The sequence below is a fragment of the Eumetopias jubatus genome, unplaced genomic scaffold (assembly GCF_037043125.1).
Source record: "Eumetopias jubatus isolate StellerSeaLion01/CBP00866 unplaced genomic scaffold, mEumJub1_p1.0 scaffold_17, whole genome shotgun sequence".
In the NCBI taxonomy this organism is placed as follows: domain Eukaryota; kingdom Metazoa; phylum Chordata; class Mammalia; order Carnivora; family Otariidae; genus Eumetopias; species Eumetopias jubatus.
In genome coordinates, this window is record NW_028274823.1 from 14,993,252 (window position 1) to 15,014,030 (window position 20,779).

The following is a 20,779-nucleotide window of genomic DNA, read 5'->3' on the forward strand; positions in this document are numbered from 1 at the left end:
TTAATGGTGATTTGAATTTGCAAATACTTTCTCTCAGCAATCACAAAGCCATATCCAGAAATATTCATTAGTAATTGTATTTGCGTCTATTAAATGTAGATTAAGAGGATTTTATTTTAACAAGATTTTATTTACCAACTAATTAGGATGACAATTTATTACAAGTATGAAAATAATTAACTTAGAATTAATAGAGTAGTATAGCTTTTCTGGTTGTAAGAAAGAAAGAAAATCATTTCTCTCCCCTCTATGGGCCTTGGTTTGCATAGCTACTTATATCAGTCATTGTTATTAATTTCACATTTTTACTTACTCTTTATTTTCCCAGACATTTGAATTCTGGTGCTGTCAATTTCATAAAGGTCTTTTAAAGATAAATGTGCTATGTATCAAAAGCAGTTGTTTAAATAGGCTTTCAGTTCTGACAGCTTTGCTCTTGATACTTTTCACAGCAGCAGCTAGGAGAGCATTTTACCATCAGTCATGGCTATCTTTGTAATGCTTCCTTTTTTTTCCTCCAGTCAAAGTAAATATGTTCTTACAACTAGCATTACCCTGCAAAATGTTTCCTCATGTTTAATAAATGTGACCATCAGTTTAGTGAACAACAACAAATAAACAAATGAAATTCCCATACTCCCTTATTGAACAGGGAGAATGATTACATTATTTCCTTTATATATTAGTCAGTGTTGTCTCAATATTGTCTTTTGGCCAAATGTCAGTAAAATAAATAAAAAATTAAAGCTTCTTGAGGCATGATGGTTAGATCATTAGCAGGCCAAGCAAAAACTTACTTAACTGGAAAATGTAATGTTTAGAAAGTATAAATGCAGCTAACTGTACATTCTTAGCTCCAACATTTTCAAAGATAACTTCATCTACCCTGCTCTTCCATTAAAAAAAAAAAAATCTGTTGTCTTAAGATAAAAGGGCCTCAAAACTCCAAGACTTAATCCCTGCTTCAGGCTAATGACAAAAACTATTTTTCATTTTTTTAGTTCACATCCTGAAAAAACATTCCCTTGACAGAAAATGTTCTGAACTAGACTCTGAAAGGCAAATGTATTTGCTTCACTTCAGTTTTTCAGGATGACAAAGGAGAGAAGAGGAGTCAAGAAGAAACATAAAAGTTGACCTAAAAAAGATCTGTTTCAAATATTAAAATATTTTTTAGAGCATCGAACAACTTCAAATTTCAAATGTTATGCTATAAATAAATATTTGAATGACAGAACACCTTACCCTTGTACACCCAGGATTAAAAATCATATCATATTTATTTCCAATCATGTCACTGAACTGCTACTGTTTTCTGGACTGCAAATAAATGACTTATTCATAATAATGTGACACAGTTATGTATGATTGATTGGTATGAAATAGAAAGGGACTTTGTCCTCAGTGTACACTTAGAACAGGGCTTGTCCCATGCAAGCTATCAGTCCATCTGCAGCCAGCCAGCTAAACTACCCTTCTGGTGAGAGACTCAGTAGATTTTTCACAGCATAATTTCCACTCCACAATAAATTACCAATCCCAATTGCCTCTCTTTTAAGACATTTCTAGATTTCAATTCATTATAATTCTATGACTTCAACCTTATCTTGGACTTTTAACAATCTCATCATGGTTTTTCAGGGTTCAAGGAGAAAAAAGACAGGCAGACAAAGTACTCCTCAATTTTTGTTTCTTTTACAAGAGAAAACACTACTATTGACAAAACAATGAGTAGTATAGAAATCTTATTGACTGTATATACCTTAAAGCTTTTCCTTTTCTTTGATTTTTCCTTCCATTTCAATAATCAAGCCAGGGAAGGAAGAAAGGAATTTCTAGTCTAGTGGTCACACTCCACATCGTATAACTGTGTTGCTGTTTTTCCCCTAGCCAAATAAAGCCATTAATCAACAGGAAAAATACGCAGCAAACTACCTATATACATCCTCATATTATCCCCAACAGAGAGCTGAGAATTAGAAAGTTGCTTCTGGAAGAACTTCTGTCACAATAAAGAAATATGGTGGTGTGCCCAGAACCTTGGAGCACTCTTACTCTGGATTGGTTTAAGCCTTGGCTATAACTAAGTATAAGGAAAATTTAGTGAATTATTTGCTTAATGAATGAGTATTCATTTAAAAACTGTCCTTCTGTATAGCCAAAGTCTTGCTTCCCAAATAATTATAGTCAGTATGAGACACATTTTACCCAGAAATTTCAGTTATTTTTCCCACTTAAGAGGTTTATGAATATGGTCTTAAAAAAAACTAAAAACAGCCCAAATCTACTGCTGATATATTACATTGATAGTGCACTTTAGTTTCGTACACTGTGATTTCTATTGATTGTTTTATTTCCTTTGTCCAGTGAACCTGTTCCTTTGATTACATTGATTCTAGTAGTCCCAGTTATTTTGACTTGGTATCACATGGGTAGTGCTTTATATCACTCTACCATGTAGTGCTAAAATAATCATATATTTGATTGTTTGAAAATTAAAATTTTAAAATATGCATTTTAAAATAATGAAAATACCAAATCTTCCATTTTTTTCTCAAATTCAGTTCATATGAATCCTGATTCCATTACTGAATATTTAATCCTGATATCCTATATGATATACATATGAAAAGATAGTTGTATCTGTAAAGAGTTTATTCTGCATACATGTCATTGCATGTCAGTTATGCAAATATGCGGCAGATCTGTAGTTCACATTAATATTTAGCTACAAAACCAAAAACGAACAAAAATTACTGGTAATTGAAAAAGGCTTTATGTGTAAACTCAAACTGCATATTAATAATATAATACACATTTAATAAGTAGATATTCATGAGACTTAGAATTTAGATAAATGGACTAAAATAAGACAGAACTGAAGTCATGACTAATTCCAATAACCATTTCCTACTCTATATTTGCATATAAAATAGAATGTAATTCCCTGGTACCATTAATTTTTTTCTTCTTAGGCAAAAGTAATTTACTATCAAATATTTAAGGAATCAAAATAAGAAATCACTTCTGAAAATGCAAATTATTTAAACAGATGGCAATTGCTACACATCTCAAAGGAGAGTTTTAACTTTACTAATTTTTACAAAATAAGAGTGTAAAACAACACATATAGAAAGCTATACCAAAATAAGCCTTGCTCTGAAACTAGACCACCTTATCAGTAGAGGGAAGATGTATGTAAACATTTCATAGTTGATGTTAAACTCATTCAACTCTAACCACAAAATAAAACATGATTCTAACATTTTGTACTCAGTACTTTGAAATATATCCCCAAACAAGTTTTGTTTCCTTCCTCACACCCACAATTTAGGGCCTTGTTGGACATTTTCAATACACTTTTATAGAAACTAGTGAAAATACACCTATCTTCCTAGACAGTATGGCGAACCACAGAAAGCTACATGATGTTGCAAATTTGGTGGAAATACCAAGTTTGATACAAACATGAGTTTTAGTTGCCATGTTTCAGTGAAAATGAATCCTGAGGCCCCTCAGGGGATTATGTACGTCCCCAAGTGGATGACTCATTTCATTCTACCAACATTGGCATCAGGAAGAAAACGGCCAGGCACAAAGACTGGTGAAGACCTCAGGTGCCCCAGACTTAACTCCACAGACACATCTAGAGAAAAGAAGAGAAAACTGGCTTTTGCAGATGAAAGGCCTCCTAGGACCTCTGTCAACAGACATCTTACTGATGAGAGAAGGATTAAAATGAAGTGAACATCTTTGTTGGTGAAAATGGCAGGGACAAAACTGGGTCAATAATCTGATCATTTCTCTCTCCCAGGGTTTGATTGGACCCAAGGTAAACTGCAACAAAAAATGAACATCAGAAAGTACAGATCAGCTTAAGGGTCAGGGGAGATAAGAAGCCGGAAAACACAGTATCTACCTGTCCTTTCTTCTTCCTTTAGAAACAAAATCAAACACCATAAGGAGCTTTAAAGTTCCAGCAAGTAACAAGAGAAAAAAATGACATTTTTAAAGTGCTAATATACCAATTCTAGATAACAACTTTGAACATTCTGGACTTCACATTTTCCACAAAAATCTGTTGTAATGGGTATCGTTCGTGTATCTATCACAAAGATTTGATTCTAAGATACTTTCATCAAACCTTGGATAGCTTTGGTCAACTCTCCACAAGTTATTTGTTTTCCTGAAGATCTTTCTGTGCCAATGTCTGAAAAGAAAAATATAGTAGTTATTCATGAGGAAAATTAAATTCCTAATGAAGGAATTCCATAAAGTTCATGTAAATTTAACACAATAACTGGGCATTTTTAAATTTTACCTTTGAAAGTTTTTATAAAAAATATAAATCCTGACATAAGTAATTGGGACATTTTAAACAAGAAATGTTTACAGAAAATAAACTGAAACAAAATGTAATGTACTAAATTAAAATTACATTTTAACATGTTTTAAAGCTAGCTATATATGTCTTCCATTAAAATGGAGCGTGGCAAATACTGCATTCATTTTATAAACAACCAAAGTAAGAGGTTAAAAGCAATTTAAAGTGCTCCCACACAATCCGAAAATAAGTTTCCAATAATTGAATCCAAAGTTCTTGAGATCATAAAAATCTGTAATAAGAAAGTTTTAGGATCAAACATAATAAAAGTATAATTTATGCCTATCAAAAACAAAAAGCTTTTAAGCATTATGATAGTTAAACTCCTTCAGTGCATTAATCCTCTAATAACTGTTTCAGTCAAGAGAATGTTGGGAGGTCAGGTTTGGATTTTTTTTTTAACTTAGTTTGAAATTGTACATATTCTCTTTGAATATAATTTGCTTTATGTAGCACCTAACTCTCCAGGAACTCAAAACACTTCAGGGATTTATATCCTGACCTTAGTTTTGTTCATTGTTGCTGTTTTATTTTTTTGTATCTAGTGAAAATCCATGTGAAGGGCAAACCACTAGTTCAGTGATATGTATCCCAACAAACCCATTCTTGCCAGTAGGGAAAATAATGCTGAACAGAAGTTAAAGAATCAGTGGTGGCTTACCAACTCCAAAACTTCTATTTCTGTTTGGAGAGCTTCACAAGCACTTTGTATGTCATCTTCCTTATAAAGTTCTAATTCTTTTTTAAGTCTGTTTTAAAGGAAAAATTCACCCTATGAGTTCAGCAATAAGCTTTTATAATAATTTTTTTATTATATGGATAGTGGCAGATTTGTAGCTTCTATCATCAGAATTTTAACACTAAAGAATTTGGAAAGAAATTTTAATTCTCTATACTTCTATAAAGACTGTATAAAATTCTGAAGAAGTACAAAACTTCCATAAAGAAAATAAGGCAGACTAAATAAATAAGACAATTTTAGATTAATTAAAAGAGCAACATAGTTTAGTGGGGAAAAATATAGTACTGTCTGAAGAGCTCTGTTTTAGTCTTAGCCACTAACAAGCTGAAAAACTTTGGCTAAATCATTTAGCCTCTCTAAACTTCACCTGAAAAATTTTAATTACAGGAAAAAATGACCTCTGAGATTTCTTCTTGAACTAAAATTAAACATTAACTTTATAGTACACATATGCAATTAAAATATATTTTAATTTTAGAGTGAGAAAGCAACATCAATATTTCTTTCTTCCAATTAAGTCTTTAATCCTTTGAATATTCATAAATTTAAAAAAGTATTTTATGTCTATACTTAATGTAAAAAAATAGTGAAAAAATGGTCTTCTATTTCTAGCATTAGGGCTAATATTCCTTCCAAAAAGAAAAACTTAAGCGAAAGCCATGAAATGTGGCTGGAGAGGTAGAGAGCTAGGGCAGCAAGGCAGATGAGGCTGCCCTGAGGGAGCAACACTGATCTCACAAACGTAAGCCAATTGGGCCAGCCACAAGGTGAAGACTTGCACCTCTGTTGAGCTCCAACCCTTAAGGAAAGTCTGAAAGGGGTTCTAGGTCAGTGGCATTCCCTGTATGCTAGCAGAAGCAAAAGAAAATCCTCTCTGAAGGAAAGTTTAACATATTTAGACCTACAGGCTTCACACAGATCAAGAGGAAACCATGAGCTCACAATCATGAGATCACCAAGCACGCAAGAAGGCAAGCCACCATAAATAAGTCAGCAGAGACAATAAACAATAGATTATGTCCATAATACACGAAGAACTACAAGTCAGTAAGAAAAAGACAACACAGTGGAAAATGGGCATACCCTCCCCAAACACACAAACCTCTGCCAGATCAAAAGATATACAATGGCTAACAAAAATAGGAAAAGATGCTCAACTTAATTAGTTATCAAGGAAATACAAAAGAAAAACACAACGAAATGTTATTACAAACCCACCAGAATAGCTAAAATGAAAAATAAGGAATTCCAAATATTGACAAGGCTATGACTATATGCCATAGAGGCTACTCCTTTACACTTGGTTGCAGAATGAAGATGACAAGTGTGGCTAACTCCCAATGAACATGCATGTAGTGTGAGCAAGAAATAAACACTCATTATTCACTGACATCTTAGGGTTGTTTGCTTCTGAAGCATAATTTAGTCTAGGTCACAGAAAAAAATATAAAAAATAATTGGAAAGTCACCAGGAACTGAGCATTGAGGGCTACTAACACCCCCAAAACTAGAGGCACTAGGCCTCCTGATGGAAAAACACCACCATCTATGATATAGCTTTGCCAAAAAAATTCAACCTAAATTTGATCAAGTTTTTAGAACCAATTACCAATTTACAAAAAATATATAAGTCAAACAAACATGTTTAACCCTACAATGGGAATATAATCAACTACATCCAAATCGAGGGAAACTCTACAGGATAAAAAATTTAATCTCCTCAACAAATAAATTACAAGTTAAAAAAAAAAGGAGGGGGATATTCAAGATAAAAGAGACTTAAAAGACTTATCAGCTGATTATCATGTATAGACCTAATCTGAACTTAATTCAGACAAAAAAAATGACACCTATAAATTGTAAATGTGAACACTGACTGGATATTTGATGGTATCAGTTAATTGCTGTTAATTATTTTATGTGTAATAATGGACTCTAGTTATGTTTTTTAAAAGTTCTTATTTTTTAAGAGACATAATAAAATAATTATATGATATATATGATTTGCTTCAAGTAATACAGGAGAAAAACAAGTAGAGATACAGATGAAACAAGATTGGTCATAAACTGATAACTGTTAAAGTTGCATGATGAAGTACATATGATACATTATATTTTTCTTTTTTACCTTTGTATGTGCTTTAAATCCTCTATAATAATTCTTTTAAGAAACAGAGTTTAGCAAAGATAGTGGCTATAAAGTCAACATACAAAAACCTGTTATATTTTCATGCACCAGCAATAAACAATTAGAACATGTCATTTAAAATAAACACACCGTTTACAACAGCATCTAAAACTACAAAGTACCTAAAATTAAAACTTATCAAAGATGTGCAAGATCAATAAACAGAAAATCATAAAGTTTTATTGAAAGATATTTAAAAAGACAAATGGAGATATCCTAAGTTCATAGATGGGAAGTCTCAGTTTCATAAAGATATAAAGTCTCTCAGAAGTAACTACAATAATAAATGCAACTGTAACCAAAATCACAACAGATTTTCATGGATATGATAAATTGATTCAGAAATGTATGTAAAAAGCAAAAGGCCAAGTATAGACAATATACTCTTGAGAAGACAAAAAAAAGACAAAGGGGGGTGTCCCACCTTGTATCATGACTCATTATAAAGTAACAGTAATTAACTAGTTAAAATGGAATAGTATGCATTTAGTAGTTCTGAGTGGTAATGAACGAATTGACCAATGAAACAGAATAGAAAATAGAATATGAATTATATCCATGATCTATTATTATTATTTTTATTTTTAATACAAGATGTGACATTGTAGATCACTAGAGGAAGAAGACACCATTCAATAAATGTTGCTGGGACAACTGGTTATCCATGTGCAAAAAAATGAAAATAGATCTTGTTGTACATATAAACAAAATCAATGCCATATAAACTAAAGACAAATGTGAAAGGCAAACCTTACAAATAATTAGAGAAAATACAGAACAATATCCTTCTGATCTTAGGTAAGTAAAGAGTTCTTAAGGCACAAAAATGCTAACCATAACAGGAAATGACAGATAATTTCAACCATATTAAAAGTAGGAACTCTACTAAAGCATAACAGTATAAAGAACTCCAAAAAACAAAACAAAAACAAAAAGCTTCATAAATTGGGAGAAGAGATCTCTAACGTGTAGCAAACAAAATCCAGAATTATGAAAAAACTAAAAATAAAAAACTTCTAGAAATCAATAAAATCAAATACCCAAACAACCCAGTTGCAAAATAATTATGAGGCATTTTACAGAAAAGGAAACACACGATCTATAAACAGATGGAAAGAAGCTCAATCTCATGGGTAGTCAGGGCAATACAGATTTAGCCCACAAAATACCATCTTATATCCATGAGGTTGGCAAGAGTTTTAGTAAGTCTAAAAATAAAGTACTGAAGAAGATGGAGATCAATGGGAATTTTTATAATTTGCTAAAGTAAATAGAAACTGGTTTAATCATTTTGGAAAATAGTTTGTTGTTACCTTGTAAAGTTCAAAATTCATATGCCTTTACACACCAATTCTACCAGGCATATAACCTAAACTCTTACACATGTTGTATCAGGATAATCACAAGAGCATTGTTTGTGGAAACGAAAACTAGAAACAATCCAAATGTGCATTAAAAGGAAAAAAAAAACTGTGATATATTCACACATCTACGTTCAATAACATGGATGAGTCTTAGAAACAATCCAAAACAGTATCATACCATTTTTACAAAACTAAAAAATAAACAAAAATAACCAATATGCAGACAGATCATATATATAAATATATGGCATAAATTTAAATAAATCACAATGTAACAAAGAAAATTACATATAGGGAAATGGACTAAATGCAGTGTCACACATACACAAGAAAATGAAACACAATGTAGGACAGCAATTACATCTGGAAGGAAGGGTATGGAATAAAGGAGGAGCCCATGGCTAATGCAAGTTACTGGTTTTAAGTCTAGTTTAGTTCACAGGTGCTCATTATATTATTACACTTTACAACTTACACATAATTAGGGAAGAAAAACATAATAACTGTAGGGATGGAAGAGGAAATAATACCCTGTATATGTGAACTTCATTGTGTTCTGAACTTTTATGAATTTAATAGTAAATAAGAATTCTGAAGGAATGCTCAAGTAGGAAAAATAGAACAAGTTATTAATTTTGAGCATTAGATGTTTACACAAGCATAAAAAGCCTTGTAATGAATATTTTTAAAGAGTAAGTAGAAAGTTAAATGGAGAATGACAATGTACTATGGAGAGCTATACAATGTACTTCAGGCTTCATTTGAATATATTTATCTTTTTGAATAAAGTGGTAGCGATCTTTCTTCCACCATACCATCCATTCTTGCTCCTCCTCCTTTTCATTTTAAATGAAGTGCAGGTTCTGTAACATTTTTCATGCCATCAGAACTGGGCGGTTGACCACTTTCCCTTTCAGTGAGCTAACCGTGAGAATGAGAGACTACTGAAATTAAGGAGGGCATTTAGAGCGAATTATAGGAAGTATTTCACTATCCAGCATATAATCAAGCTGTAGAATTTAGATCTGCACTTAAAAAAAATTTGCTGTTGCTAGCTTTAAAAGAGGCTAGATAATACTGGTATGAATATTAATACATTTGCAGCTAGCCAAAGCTATATAATGGTAAGCAGATATCATGCTTCAGTGCACAGACTGATTGCCCACAGGAGTCAAGAAGGACTTCCTTCACCTACTGCACAGTAACTCAGAGCAGTTTGCATTGGTTATTGTCACCTTTCTCTGAATCATCAAATAATGATGAGGATGGGCCAATACTGCTAGTTAGTCTTGCAAAACTTATGTCCCGTGTATTTTTATGATTTCCTGCCACATTCCAATCTTTTCCAGTTACTTCTAAATGCTATAGAAAGCCTTTACTGAAAGAACACTTTTTAGCTACAGCACTGTACACAAGTACTATTTAAGTAGAAAGAAAAGGAAAAATTTCACCTAAAGTCCTAGTACACAGACTCAAATGATAATTAAATTTAGGTATATTTTATTAAAAGAACTTACTAAAGAATACTCATTTTAGCTACAGAGCTGTACACAAATACTATTTCAGTGGAAAGAAGGAAAAATTTCACCCAAAGTTCTAGTACACAAACTCAAATGATATTGACATTTAGGTATATTTCATCATAGTCTTTTGTTTCCATATAATCGTGATTATGTAATTTTACTTCCTAGTTTTTTTCTTTTGCTTAATGTTATCACTTATATTTTCCTCTGTTAATTACATATGCCTATTAATACTATATAAGAGAAATATGTAATCCAAGTGGCTACCCCAGAATTAACTTAATCATTCATGTATGTTATAGAAATTAAGTTGTTCCTATTTTTTTCTACCATAAATAACATTTCTATGAACACCTTTGTGCATCAAGTTTCCTCTGTACTTAGAATTATTTTCCTTCGATAGAGCTTGTAAGTGTAATTTTTAGGTTAAATGGCATAAACATTTTTAAGATGCTTACAGTGATTTATGCACATCAAATTGCCTTTGAAATATATGCAATGTATACTGCCTCAGCTTTGTATGAATTATCTCTGTACCACACCCTTGCCAATTTTGATATGGCCATTTAAGAATGTCTTTCAAAATTTGATAGAAAAATGATATTCAGTGGTTTTAATTTGCATTTAATAGATAAACAGTATAACTGATTTACCATTTGACTTATTCGTCTTGGTATCTTTACTAACTTGTATAACGTAAGATACAAAATATGCATTCAATGCATGTTTGGTGGGTAAATACATGAATGGACACTATTGATTTTAGTGTCTTCTGACTGATTTTTCATCAGTTGATTATTTGACAAGCTGTTATCCTTGTTTGTCATAACTACTATAAATTTCTCCCCATTTATCATTCCATGATGCTGAACTTCTTTGACACATGGAATTTTAAATCTTATATGTTAAGTGTATTAATTTTATCCTTTTTGGTTTCCTTAATCACACCAGAGGTTTAATAAGTAGTTCTTTCTACTTTTTGCTAGTGTTTCCTGCTTAGAAGGAGGTAAAAGAGGGATGGGCCCTGCCAGCAATTCCATTATTTCAAATCCTGGGTGAGCTGAATTAGGCATCTTCTTTAACTACATATTTCCTCTAATCTTCCTACTCCCCCATACCAAAAAGAGTAGTTTGTAAAGGTAAACATATGAAAATGGAAAAAAAATGTTTTCTATTAAAGACATGAGTGATTTCTGAAAATGATTAATTTAACATTACACATGGCTTCTACAATAAACAAAATTATTTCAAAGTTTAGGGACATTTACAAATAGTCACATTTACATCAGAATATAATGTTTAAAATAATCAGTTGATTCTGTCATCAAAATTTCCCTTGTATTTACTTAGAAGTTTTAATAACTATAGTATGTGCCAAGAATTCACAAAACAGGAGATCTCTATTAGCTTGACGGCTACATAAGCAATGCTATAGAGACTCTTCTGTTAGTGAATAAATGATGAAGTTTTACTCGAAAAGATGCAGAGTCAACAGAAATATTCAACAAAATACATAGCTAAGAATAATCCTGGAATTAAATGGAGATTTTCATATTTTATAAATGTTAAAAAAAAGAGAGAGATGGCATGGATTGGCTACAGGTATATCATTTGACTAGTATATTCCAGAAACTTTAATGCTGAGATCTTATTACACTTACCCAGTTTGAGTTCATTCTTGTTGATAGTACAGAGTACTGCAAAGTACCTGGGCATTATTTCCTCAGTGCAGCCGGGATAACAATTCTTATTACTCTACTAAATAATGCTTGTTCTAAATAATGTTATGAAACACTCCCACAAATATTTAAAGATACATGTATAAAATGTTTTCAATTATGAAAATTTAGAAACTCATATATCCATCAGTGGGAAAAAGGCTACATCAATACGGTATTTCCCTACATCGGCATTAAAAGGGAAGGAAGTTGATCAGCACAAACGAACATGGGAAATGTCTATAATATTTTGCTAAGTAAAAAGCAAATTACAGACCAGTAAGTCTGATCCCATTCTATGCTAAACACACACACAGCTCGTATGTGTGCTCACACACACACACAGATATATAAACTCTGAAAAGATACATGTCAAACTTTTAACAATGGTTACATGGGGTTTCTGGAATAAGGTAATAAGAGAGGAGACTTTGATGTTTTACATTTTCATAGTGTTTGAATTTTGGATTCAGTCAACATAGCCTAGTCTCATAATTTAAAAACACCTATATACATTTGGTAAAATAAAAAATGTAAATGTGTGTAAATACACATATTTATCTGTGTATCTTTTAGAGAGGTTGGGAGTGTTTCAATACCATCATGTATTTATGCGTTCCTATAAATCAAAGGACCATCAGTGTGATCTCTACAACCAACTTAACTGACTTTTTCACTGAAAAGGCAACAGCACTGATTTACTACTTCATATAAATGCATTTAGAGTCTCTCAGTAGGAGGTGAGTATTAACTTTTGTGCAGTTTCCATTGCAAATATCTCTTCACAAAACCACACTATCTTCAAATGTTCAGAAGGAAAATCCCATGCTGTTGACTTTGCAGCTTTATTTCTGAAATAAACTTCCTGTTGTATTAAACAGGCACAAATACTGGTTATAAAAAATGTAAAAGCATTCTAGAAAGAAGTTTCATGGGTAAGGAAAATGACTGAAATGTTTCAAGTTGTCTGGTATGTCACTATTTGGAGCAAATAAAAAGTCATGATCAATAGCTGTATTTTGGTGACCTTGGTGTTGGGCAATAATACAAAAATAATAGGTGTTGGGAGTTTGAAAGGGCCCAATATATAACCGTCTTTTTTCCTGCCCAGTTGAGAAATAAAAGGAAAGCAGAAGATACCACATTTACTACGAATATAGCAGATACTGGACAATGTGGCTTATATCTACAAGCAAAGGGCTTACTAATATTAAACCCCAGAATTAGACTAACTTAATGCACACATTACGGGCACAATTGGATGCAACAAGCTTTCTCTTATGGATTCCTAGCACTTTAAAACTTAAGGGATAGAGGAGCAGAGAGGAACATACACTCTCTGAAGCAGGCCAGCTTCTAAAGAAATAGGGAAAGAAAAGGGGTTGGGCTCCAGTTTACCCTTCCAAACTCACCAGTCAGATTGGGTCACTCCTCCCCACCTTCCAAAAAGAAAGGAGGGTCTTGGGGGAAAGGCTGGGAGGATTATACCTATAAAGCTTTTTCCACATGGAATAAAAAATCAGGAGTGGAAAAAGAATTCCATTGGGCTATCCCAGTGGTGAGAATATACCACATCTTTGCAAATAACATTGAACATATGTGAAGGACTTGTATCTTCTTTGTAGTCAAAATAAAATTATATGTAGACTCAATCACTGGAACAAATATTTATTGAACACCATGTGCCCTTGACTGTGCTAGATGTGAGACTGATAGAAAAATGAGCAAGAAGTAGGGGGAATTCCCAGCTGAGTGGGATCGATTGACACAAATAACTATCATGGAATATGACTAATGATATAATAGAATTATAAACATACTCTCTTATGAACACAGAGAAAGGAACAGTAGAGGAAAGCTTTCATGATTTATTACATTCATTTATTCATTTATTTATTTAATACCTACTATATGCCAAGCTCTGTAACAATGTCTTAGACCATGAATATACAATGGTAAACCAAGTAGACAGGATCTCTCCTCTTGTTGAGCACATGGCAGAGACAGACACTAACAAAATAAAACACTTAAGTACAAAATAGAATCTGTGCTATAAAGGGAAAAATATAGAGTGTTAATAAAAAAATAAAAATAAATTTAGATCACAGGGTAAGGGAGGGCTTCTCTGGGGAAACATTTCAATTGAGATCTAAAGGATAGGGTATGACCCATGTAGGTAGGAGACAGGCAGACAGAGGGGCTAACAGATTATTTGAAGAGAAGGAAAGGCAGAGAAAGAGGCCTGTAAGTGGAAAAAAGCTTGGAGTGCTTGAGGGAGCAGAGTGAAGAGGGGCCCTCAGGTAAAAATAACATCAAGGGAGGTGGTCAGAGGCCATATTGTGACAGGGCCATACTAAGGACGTTAAGTTTTATTATGTGTGTTATGAAGCCATTGAATGATTTTGATGATATGATTCAATTTACAATGGATTGGCTGGTGCAAAAGTGGAGGAATGGGGAGAAGAAGACAGATTGTTACTGTGATCCAGGTGAGAGAGGGTGGTGGCTAGAACTAGGATGTTAGCAATGGGGAGAGAGAATTGGAAGGATTCAGGAAATATTTTGCGGGCAAAAGCAGTAAAACTTGGTAATGGATTCGGGTGGGGTGAGAATGATGAGTTCTGTAAATACATCAAAGATGCCTGCTACCTTTTAGATTTGAGCAAAACCCATAAAAAATGACATGTGAGCTGGGCCTTAAGGACTAAGTTAGATTTTAGGTCATGGAGAAGAAAGAAAGATAGAGGTATGAGGTCCTGTGGCATATTTAGAATTCTATAAATAGTATTCTGATGCACTAGTAGTTTAGGGTATGTGATAAAAATGCAGGGAGATAGTGGAAGGGCACAGATTATGAAGACCTTTGAATTCTCCCACCCAAGTACTAACTAACCAGGCCCGACCCTGCTTAGCTTCTGAGATTAGATGAGATTGGGTGTGTTCAGGGTGGTTTGGCCTAGCCAAGACCTGTGAGCCTCGGATAAGATTTTTGTTTTTGCTTTTTTGCTTATTTAATCAGGGCAACATCACTTCAGATCTATCTTTATATTAAACTATTGGGAATTCAGGACTGGAGCTTAGGAAAGAGGGATTTAGGACAAATATTTGGAAATTATCTATATGTGATAACTAAAACCATTAGAGCTTATGAGGTAGCCCATAAAGAGTATAAAGAAAGAAGATTCAGTGATTAACCTTTAGGGATCCAATGCATTTAAAAGACAGGTGGAAGGAGCCCAAGATGGTGAAGAAGTAGGAGACCCTAGTTTTGTCTGGTCCCAGGAATTCAGCTAGATAGCTATCCAATCATTCTGAACACCTACAAACTCAACTAGAGATCTAAGAAAAGAATTGCTGCAATTCTACAAATAGATAAGCAACCACTTTCTGCAAGTCTTTTTTTAATTTTCATTTTTATAGTTACATTCTATCCTTTTATTGTATTTAATTTTATTTTTGTACATATATAAGTTTTTTTTTCTTTACAATTTTGGGATCTAGTTTTCTAACAAACAGACCTAAATACACACAGGATCCAGTGTATTGCTCTGTTCTGTTCACCTGTCTGATTATATTCTTTTTTTTTTTTTAAGTTTAAGGTCTCTTCTGATTTGTTTAGTGTATATTTCTCTGGGGTCATTGTTGCCATTTTAGTATTTTGTTCTCTCATTCAACTATTCTTCTCTGGGCAGAGTAACAAGAGAGAAAAACTCACTTCATAAAAGAGAACAAGAGGCAGTACTGATGGCCAGGAATCTAATCAGTATAGATATAAGTAAGATGTCAGAACTAGAGTTCAGAATAATGATTATAAAGATACTAGCTGGCCTTGAAAAAAGCATATAAGACACTAGAGAATCCCTTTCTGGAGAAATAAAAGAACTAAAATCTAATCAAGTTGAAATAAAAAAGGCTATTAATGGGATGCAATCAAAAATGGAGGCTCTAACTGCTAGAATAAATGAGGCAGAAGAGAGCATTGGTGATACAGAAGACAAATGATGGAGAATAAATAAGCTGAGAAAAAGAGAAATAAACAACTACTGGATTACGAGGGGAGAATTCGAGAGATAAGTGATACCATAAAGTGAAACAATATTAGAATAATTGGGATCCTAGAAGAAGGGGGGGCAGAAGGTATACTGGAATAAATTATAGCAAAGAACTTCCCTAATCTGGGGAAGGAAACAGGCGTTCAAGTCCAGGAGGCAGAGAGAACCCCACTCAAAATCAATAAAAATAAGTCAACATCTTGACATATAATAGTGAAACTTGCAAATCTCAGAGACAAAGAGAAAATCCTGAAAGCAGCTTGGGACAAGAGGTCCGTAACCTACAAGGGTAGAAACATTAGACTGGCAGCAGACCTATCCACAGAGACCTGGGAGGCCAGTAAGCACTATATTCAGGGTGCTAAATGAGAAAAATATGCAGCCAAGAATAATTTATCCAATTAGGCCGTCATTCAAAATAGAAGGAAAGATTAAAAACTTCCAGGACAAATAGAAACTGAAAGAATTTGTGATCACTAAACCAGCCCTGCAATATTAAAGGGAATCCTTTAAGCAAAGAGAGAGCCCAAAAGTAACACAGACCAGAAAGGAACAGAGACAATATACAGAAACAGTGACTTTATAGGTAATATAATGGCACTAAATTTATATCTTTCAACAGTTACTCCGAATGTAAATGGGCTAAATGCCCCAATTAAAAGACACAGGGTATCAGATTGGATAAAAAAGCAAGATCCATCGATATGCTGTCTGCAAGAGACTCATTTTAGACCCAAAGATACCTCCAGATTGAAGTGAGGGGGGTAGAAAACCATTTATCATGCTCATGGACATCAAAAGAAAGTTGGGATTAGATTTCAAACCAAAGACGGTAATAAGAGATGAGAAAGGACACTATATCATAACTAAAGGGATTATATCATAATCCAACAAGAGTATCTAACCACAGTAAATATTTATGCCCCTAACATGGGAGCAGCCAATTATATAAACCATTTAAGAACAAAATTAAACACATTGATAATAATACAATAATAGTAGGGGACTTTAACAACCCACTCACTGCAATGGACAGATCATCTAAGCAGAAGATCAACAAGGAAACAAAGGCTTTGAATGACACACTGGACCAGATGGACTTCACAGATATATTCAGAACATTCTATCGTAAAGCAACAGAATACACATTCTTCTCGAGGTCACATGGAACATTCTCCAGATTATAACACATACTGGGTCACAAATCAGGTCTCAACTGGTACCAAAAGTCTGGAATCATTCCCTGCACATTTTCAGACCACAATGCTTTGAAACTTGAACTCAATCACAAGAGGAAAGTTAGAAGGAACTCAAATACATGGAGGTTAAAGAGAAAGCTACTGAAGAATGAATGGGTCAACTAGGAAATTAAAGAAGAATTAAAAAATTCATGGAAACAAATGAAAATAAACACAACTGTTCAAAATCTTTGGGTTGTAGCAAAGGTGGTCCTAAGAGGGAAGTATATAGCACTACAAGCCTTTCTCAAGAAAAAAGAAAGGTCTCATATATACAACCTAACTTTACACCTAAAGGAGCTGGAAAAAGACCAGCAAATAAAGCCTAAATCCAGCATGAGAAGAGAATTAATAAAGATTAGAGCAGAAGTCAATGAAATAGAAACCAAAAGAATAGTGGAACAGATCAATGAAACTAGGAGCTGGTTCTTTGAAAGAAAATTAATAAGATCATTAAACCCTGGGCAGACTTATCAAAAAGAAAAGAGAAAGGAACCAGACAATCATGAATGAAAGAAGAGAGATCACAACCAACATTGAAGAAATACAAACAATTATAAGAACATATGCATAACTACATGTCAACAAATTAGGCAATCTGGAAGAAATGGATGCATTCCTAGAGATATATAAATTACCAAAACTGAAATAGGAAGAAATAGAAAACCTGAACAGACTTATAATCAGCAAGGAAATTGAAGCAGTAATCAAAAATCTCCCAATAAACAAGAGTCCACGGCCAGAAGGCTTCCTAGAGGAATTCTACCAAACATTTAAAGAAGAAGTAATACCTATTCTTCTGAAGCTGTTTCAAAAAATAGAAGGAAAACTTCCAAGCTCTTTCTATGAAGCCAGCATTACCTTGATCCCCAAACCAGAAAAAGACCCTGCCAAAAAGGAGAATTACAGACCAATATCCCTGATGAACACAGACACAAAACTTCTCACCAAGATACTAGCCAATATGATCCACCATGTCCAAGTAGGATTTATTCCTGGGCTGCAGGGTGGTTCAACATCAGCAAATCAATCAATGTGATACACTACATTAAAAAAAGAAAGGACAAGAACCATGTGATTCTCTCAATAGATGCAGAAAAAGCATTTGACAAAGTACAGCATCCCGATTCTTGATTAAAACTCTTCACAGTATAGGGATAGAGGGAATATACCTCAATATCATAAAAGCCATCTATGGAAAGCCCACAGCGAATATCATTCTCAATGGGGAAAAACAGAGCTTTCCCCTAAAGTCAGGAACATGGCAGAGATATCCACTATCACCACTGTTTTTCAACATAGTACTAGCAGTCCTAGTCTCAGGAATCAGACAACAACAACAACAACAACAACAACAAAAATAAAGGGCATCCGAATCAGCAAAGAAGAATTCAAACTCTCACTCTTCGCAGATGACATGATACTCTATGTGGAAAACCCAAAAGACTACACTCTAAATTGCTAGAACTCATATAGGAATTCAGCAAAGTCTCAGGATATAAAATCAATGCACAGAAATCAGTTGCATTTCTATACACTAACAATGAGACAGAAAAAAGAGAAATTAAGGACTCAATCCCATTTGTAATTGCACCAAAAACCATAAGATAACTAGGAATAAACCTAACCAAAGAGGCAAAGGATCTGTACTCAGAAAAGTATAGAACACTCATGAAAGAAACTGAGGAAGACACAAAGAAATGGAAAAACATTCCATGTTCATGGATTGGAAGAACAAAATTGTGAAAATGTCTATGATACCTAGGGCAATCTATACATTCAATATAATCTCTATCAAAATACCATCAACCTTTTTCACAGAGCTGGAACAAATAATCCTAAAATTTGTATGGAACCAGAAAAAACTCTGAATAGTCAAAGGAATGTTGAAAAAGAAAACCAAAGCTGGTGGCATCACAATCCCAGACTTCAAGATCTATTACAAAGCTGTAATAATCAAGACAGTATGGTACTGGCACAAAACAGAGACACAGATCAATGGAACAGAACAGACAACCCAGAAATGGACCCTCAACTCTATAGTCAACTAATCTTCGACAGAGCAGGAAAGAATATCCAATGGAAAAAAGACAAATCTTTTCAACAAATGGTATTGGGAAAATTGGGACACCTGCAGAAGAATGAAATTGGACCATTTCCTTATACCATACACAAAAATAGAATCAAAATGGATGAAAGACCTAAATATGAGACAGGAATCCATAAAAATCCTAGAAGAGGACACAGGCAGCAACCTCTTTGACCTCAGCTGCAGCAACCTCTGGCTAGACATGTCTCCAGAGGCAAGGGCAAAAATGAACTATTGGGACTTAATCAAGATAAAAAGCTTTTGCACAGCAAAGGAAATAGTCAACAAAACCAAATGATGACCAACAGAATGGGAGAAGATATTTGCAAATGTCTTATCAGATAAAGGGCTAGTATCCAAAATATATAAAGAACTTATCAAACTCAATACCGAAAGAACAAATAGTCCAATCAAGAAATGAGCAGAAGACCCGAACAGACATTTCTCCAAAGAAGACATACAAATGGCCAACAGACACATGAAAAAATGTTCAACATCACTTGGCATCAGAGAAATACAAGTCGAAAGCACAATGAGATACTACCTCACACCAGTCAGAATGGCTAAAATTAACAAGTCAGGAAATGACAGATGTTGGCGAGCGTGCGGAGAAAGGGGAACCCTCTTACACTGTTGATGGAGAATGCAAGCTGGTGCAGCCACTCTGGAAAACAGAATGGAGGTTCCTCAAAGGGTTGAAAATAGAGCTACCCTATGACTCAGCAATTGCACTACTAGGTATTTACCCCAAAGATAAAAATGTAGTGATCCAAAAGGGCACATGCACCCCAATGTTTATAGCAGAAATGTTCACAACAGCCAAGCTAGGTAAAGACCCCAGATGCCCAACAACAGACGAATGGATAAAGAAGATGTGGTATATATATATATACATACAATGGAGCAGTACTCAGCTATCAAAAAAATGAAATCTTGCCGTTTGCAATGACATGGATGGAACTAGAGGGTATGATGCTGAGCGAAACAAGTCAATCAGAGAAAGATAATTATCATATGATCTCATTCATATGTGGAATTTAAGAAACAAAACAAGATCATGCGGGAGTGAGGGAAAAATAAAACAAGACGAAAGCAGAAAGGGAGACAAACCATAAGATACTCTTAATCATAGGAAACAAACTGAGGGTTGCTGGAGGAGAGAAGGGTGGGGGGAATGGGGTAACTGGGTGATGGACATTAAGGAGGGCATGTGATATAATGAGCACTGGGTATTATATAAGACTGATGAATCACTGAACTCTACCTAGGAAACTAATAATACATTATATATTAACTAATTGAATTTAAATTAAAAAAAAGACAGGTGGAAGAAAAATGATAAAGAAGGTGAAAGTCATGAAATCCTCATGGATAATATGAAATAAAAATTCAATCATAAGTAATCATATATTTATAATTATATCTAATTTTAGAGCATTTACTATGTTCCAAGCACTGTTCTAAGGGCTTTATATATATTA

General features: G+C 33.8%; 1 protein-coding gene across 1 annotated transcript in view; it reads right to left on the reverse strand.

Moving 5' to 3' along the window:
- Nucleotides 1-4,174: 4,174 nt before the first annotated feature.
- The window catches only part of CCDC172 (coiled-coil domain containing 172), a 68,563-nt gene continuing 51,958 nt past the window's right edge, over nt 4,175-20,779 (reverse strand). Inside the window, exons 7-8 of the mRNA XM_028121722.2 lie at nt 5,046-5,133; nt 4,175-4,210 (exon numbers count right to left, since the gene is read on the reverse strand). Coding sequence (XP_027977523.1) covers nt 4,175-4,210; nt 5,046-5,133 — 124 coding nt within the window. The remainder of the gene's footprint in view (nt 4,211-5,045; nt 5,134-20,779) is intronic.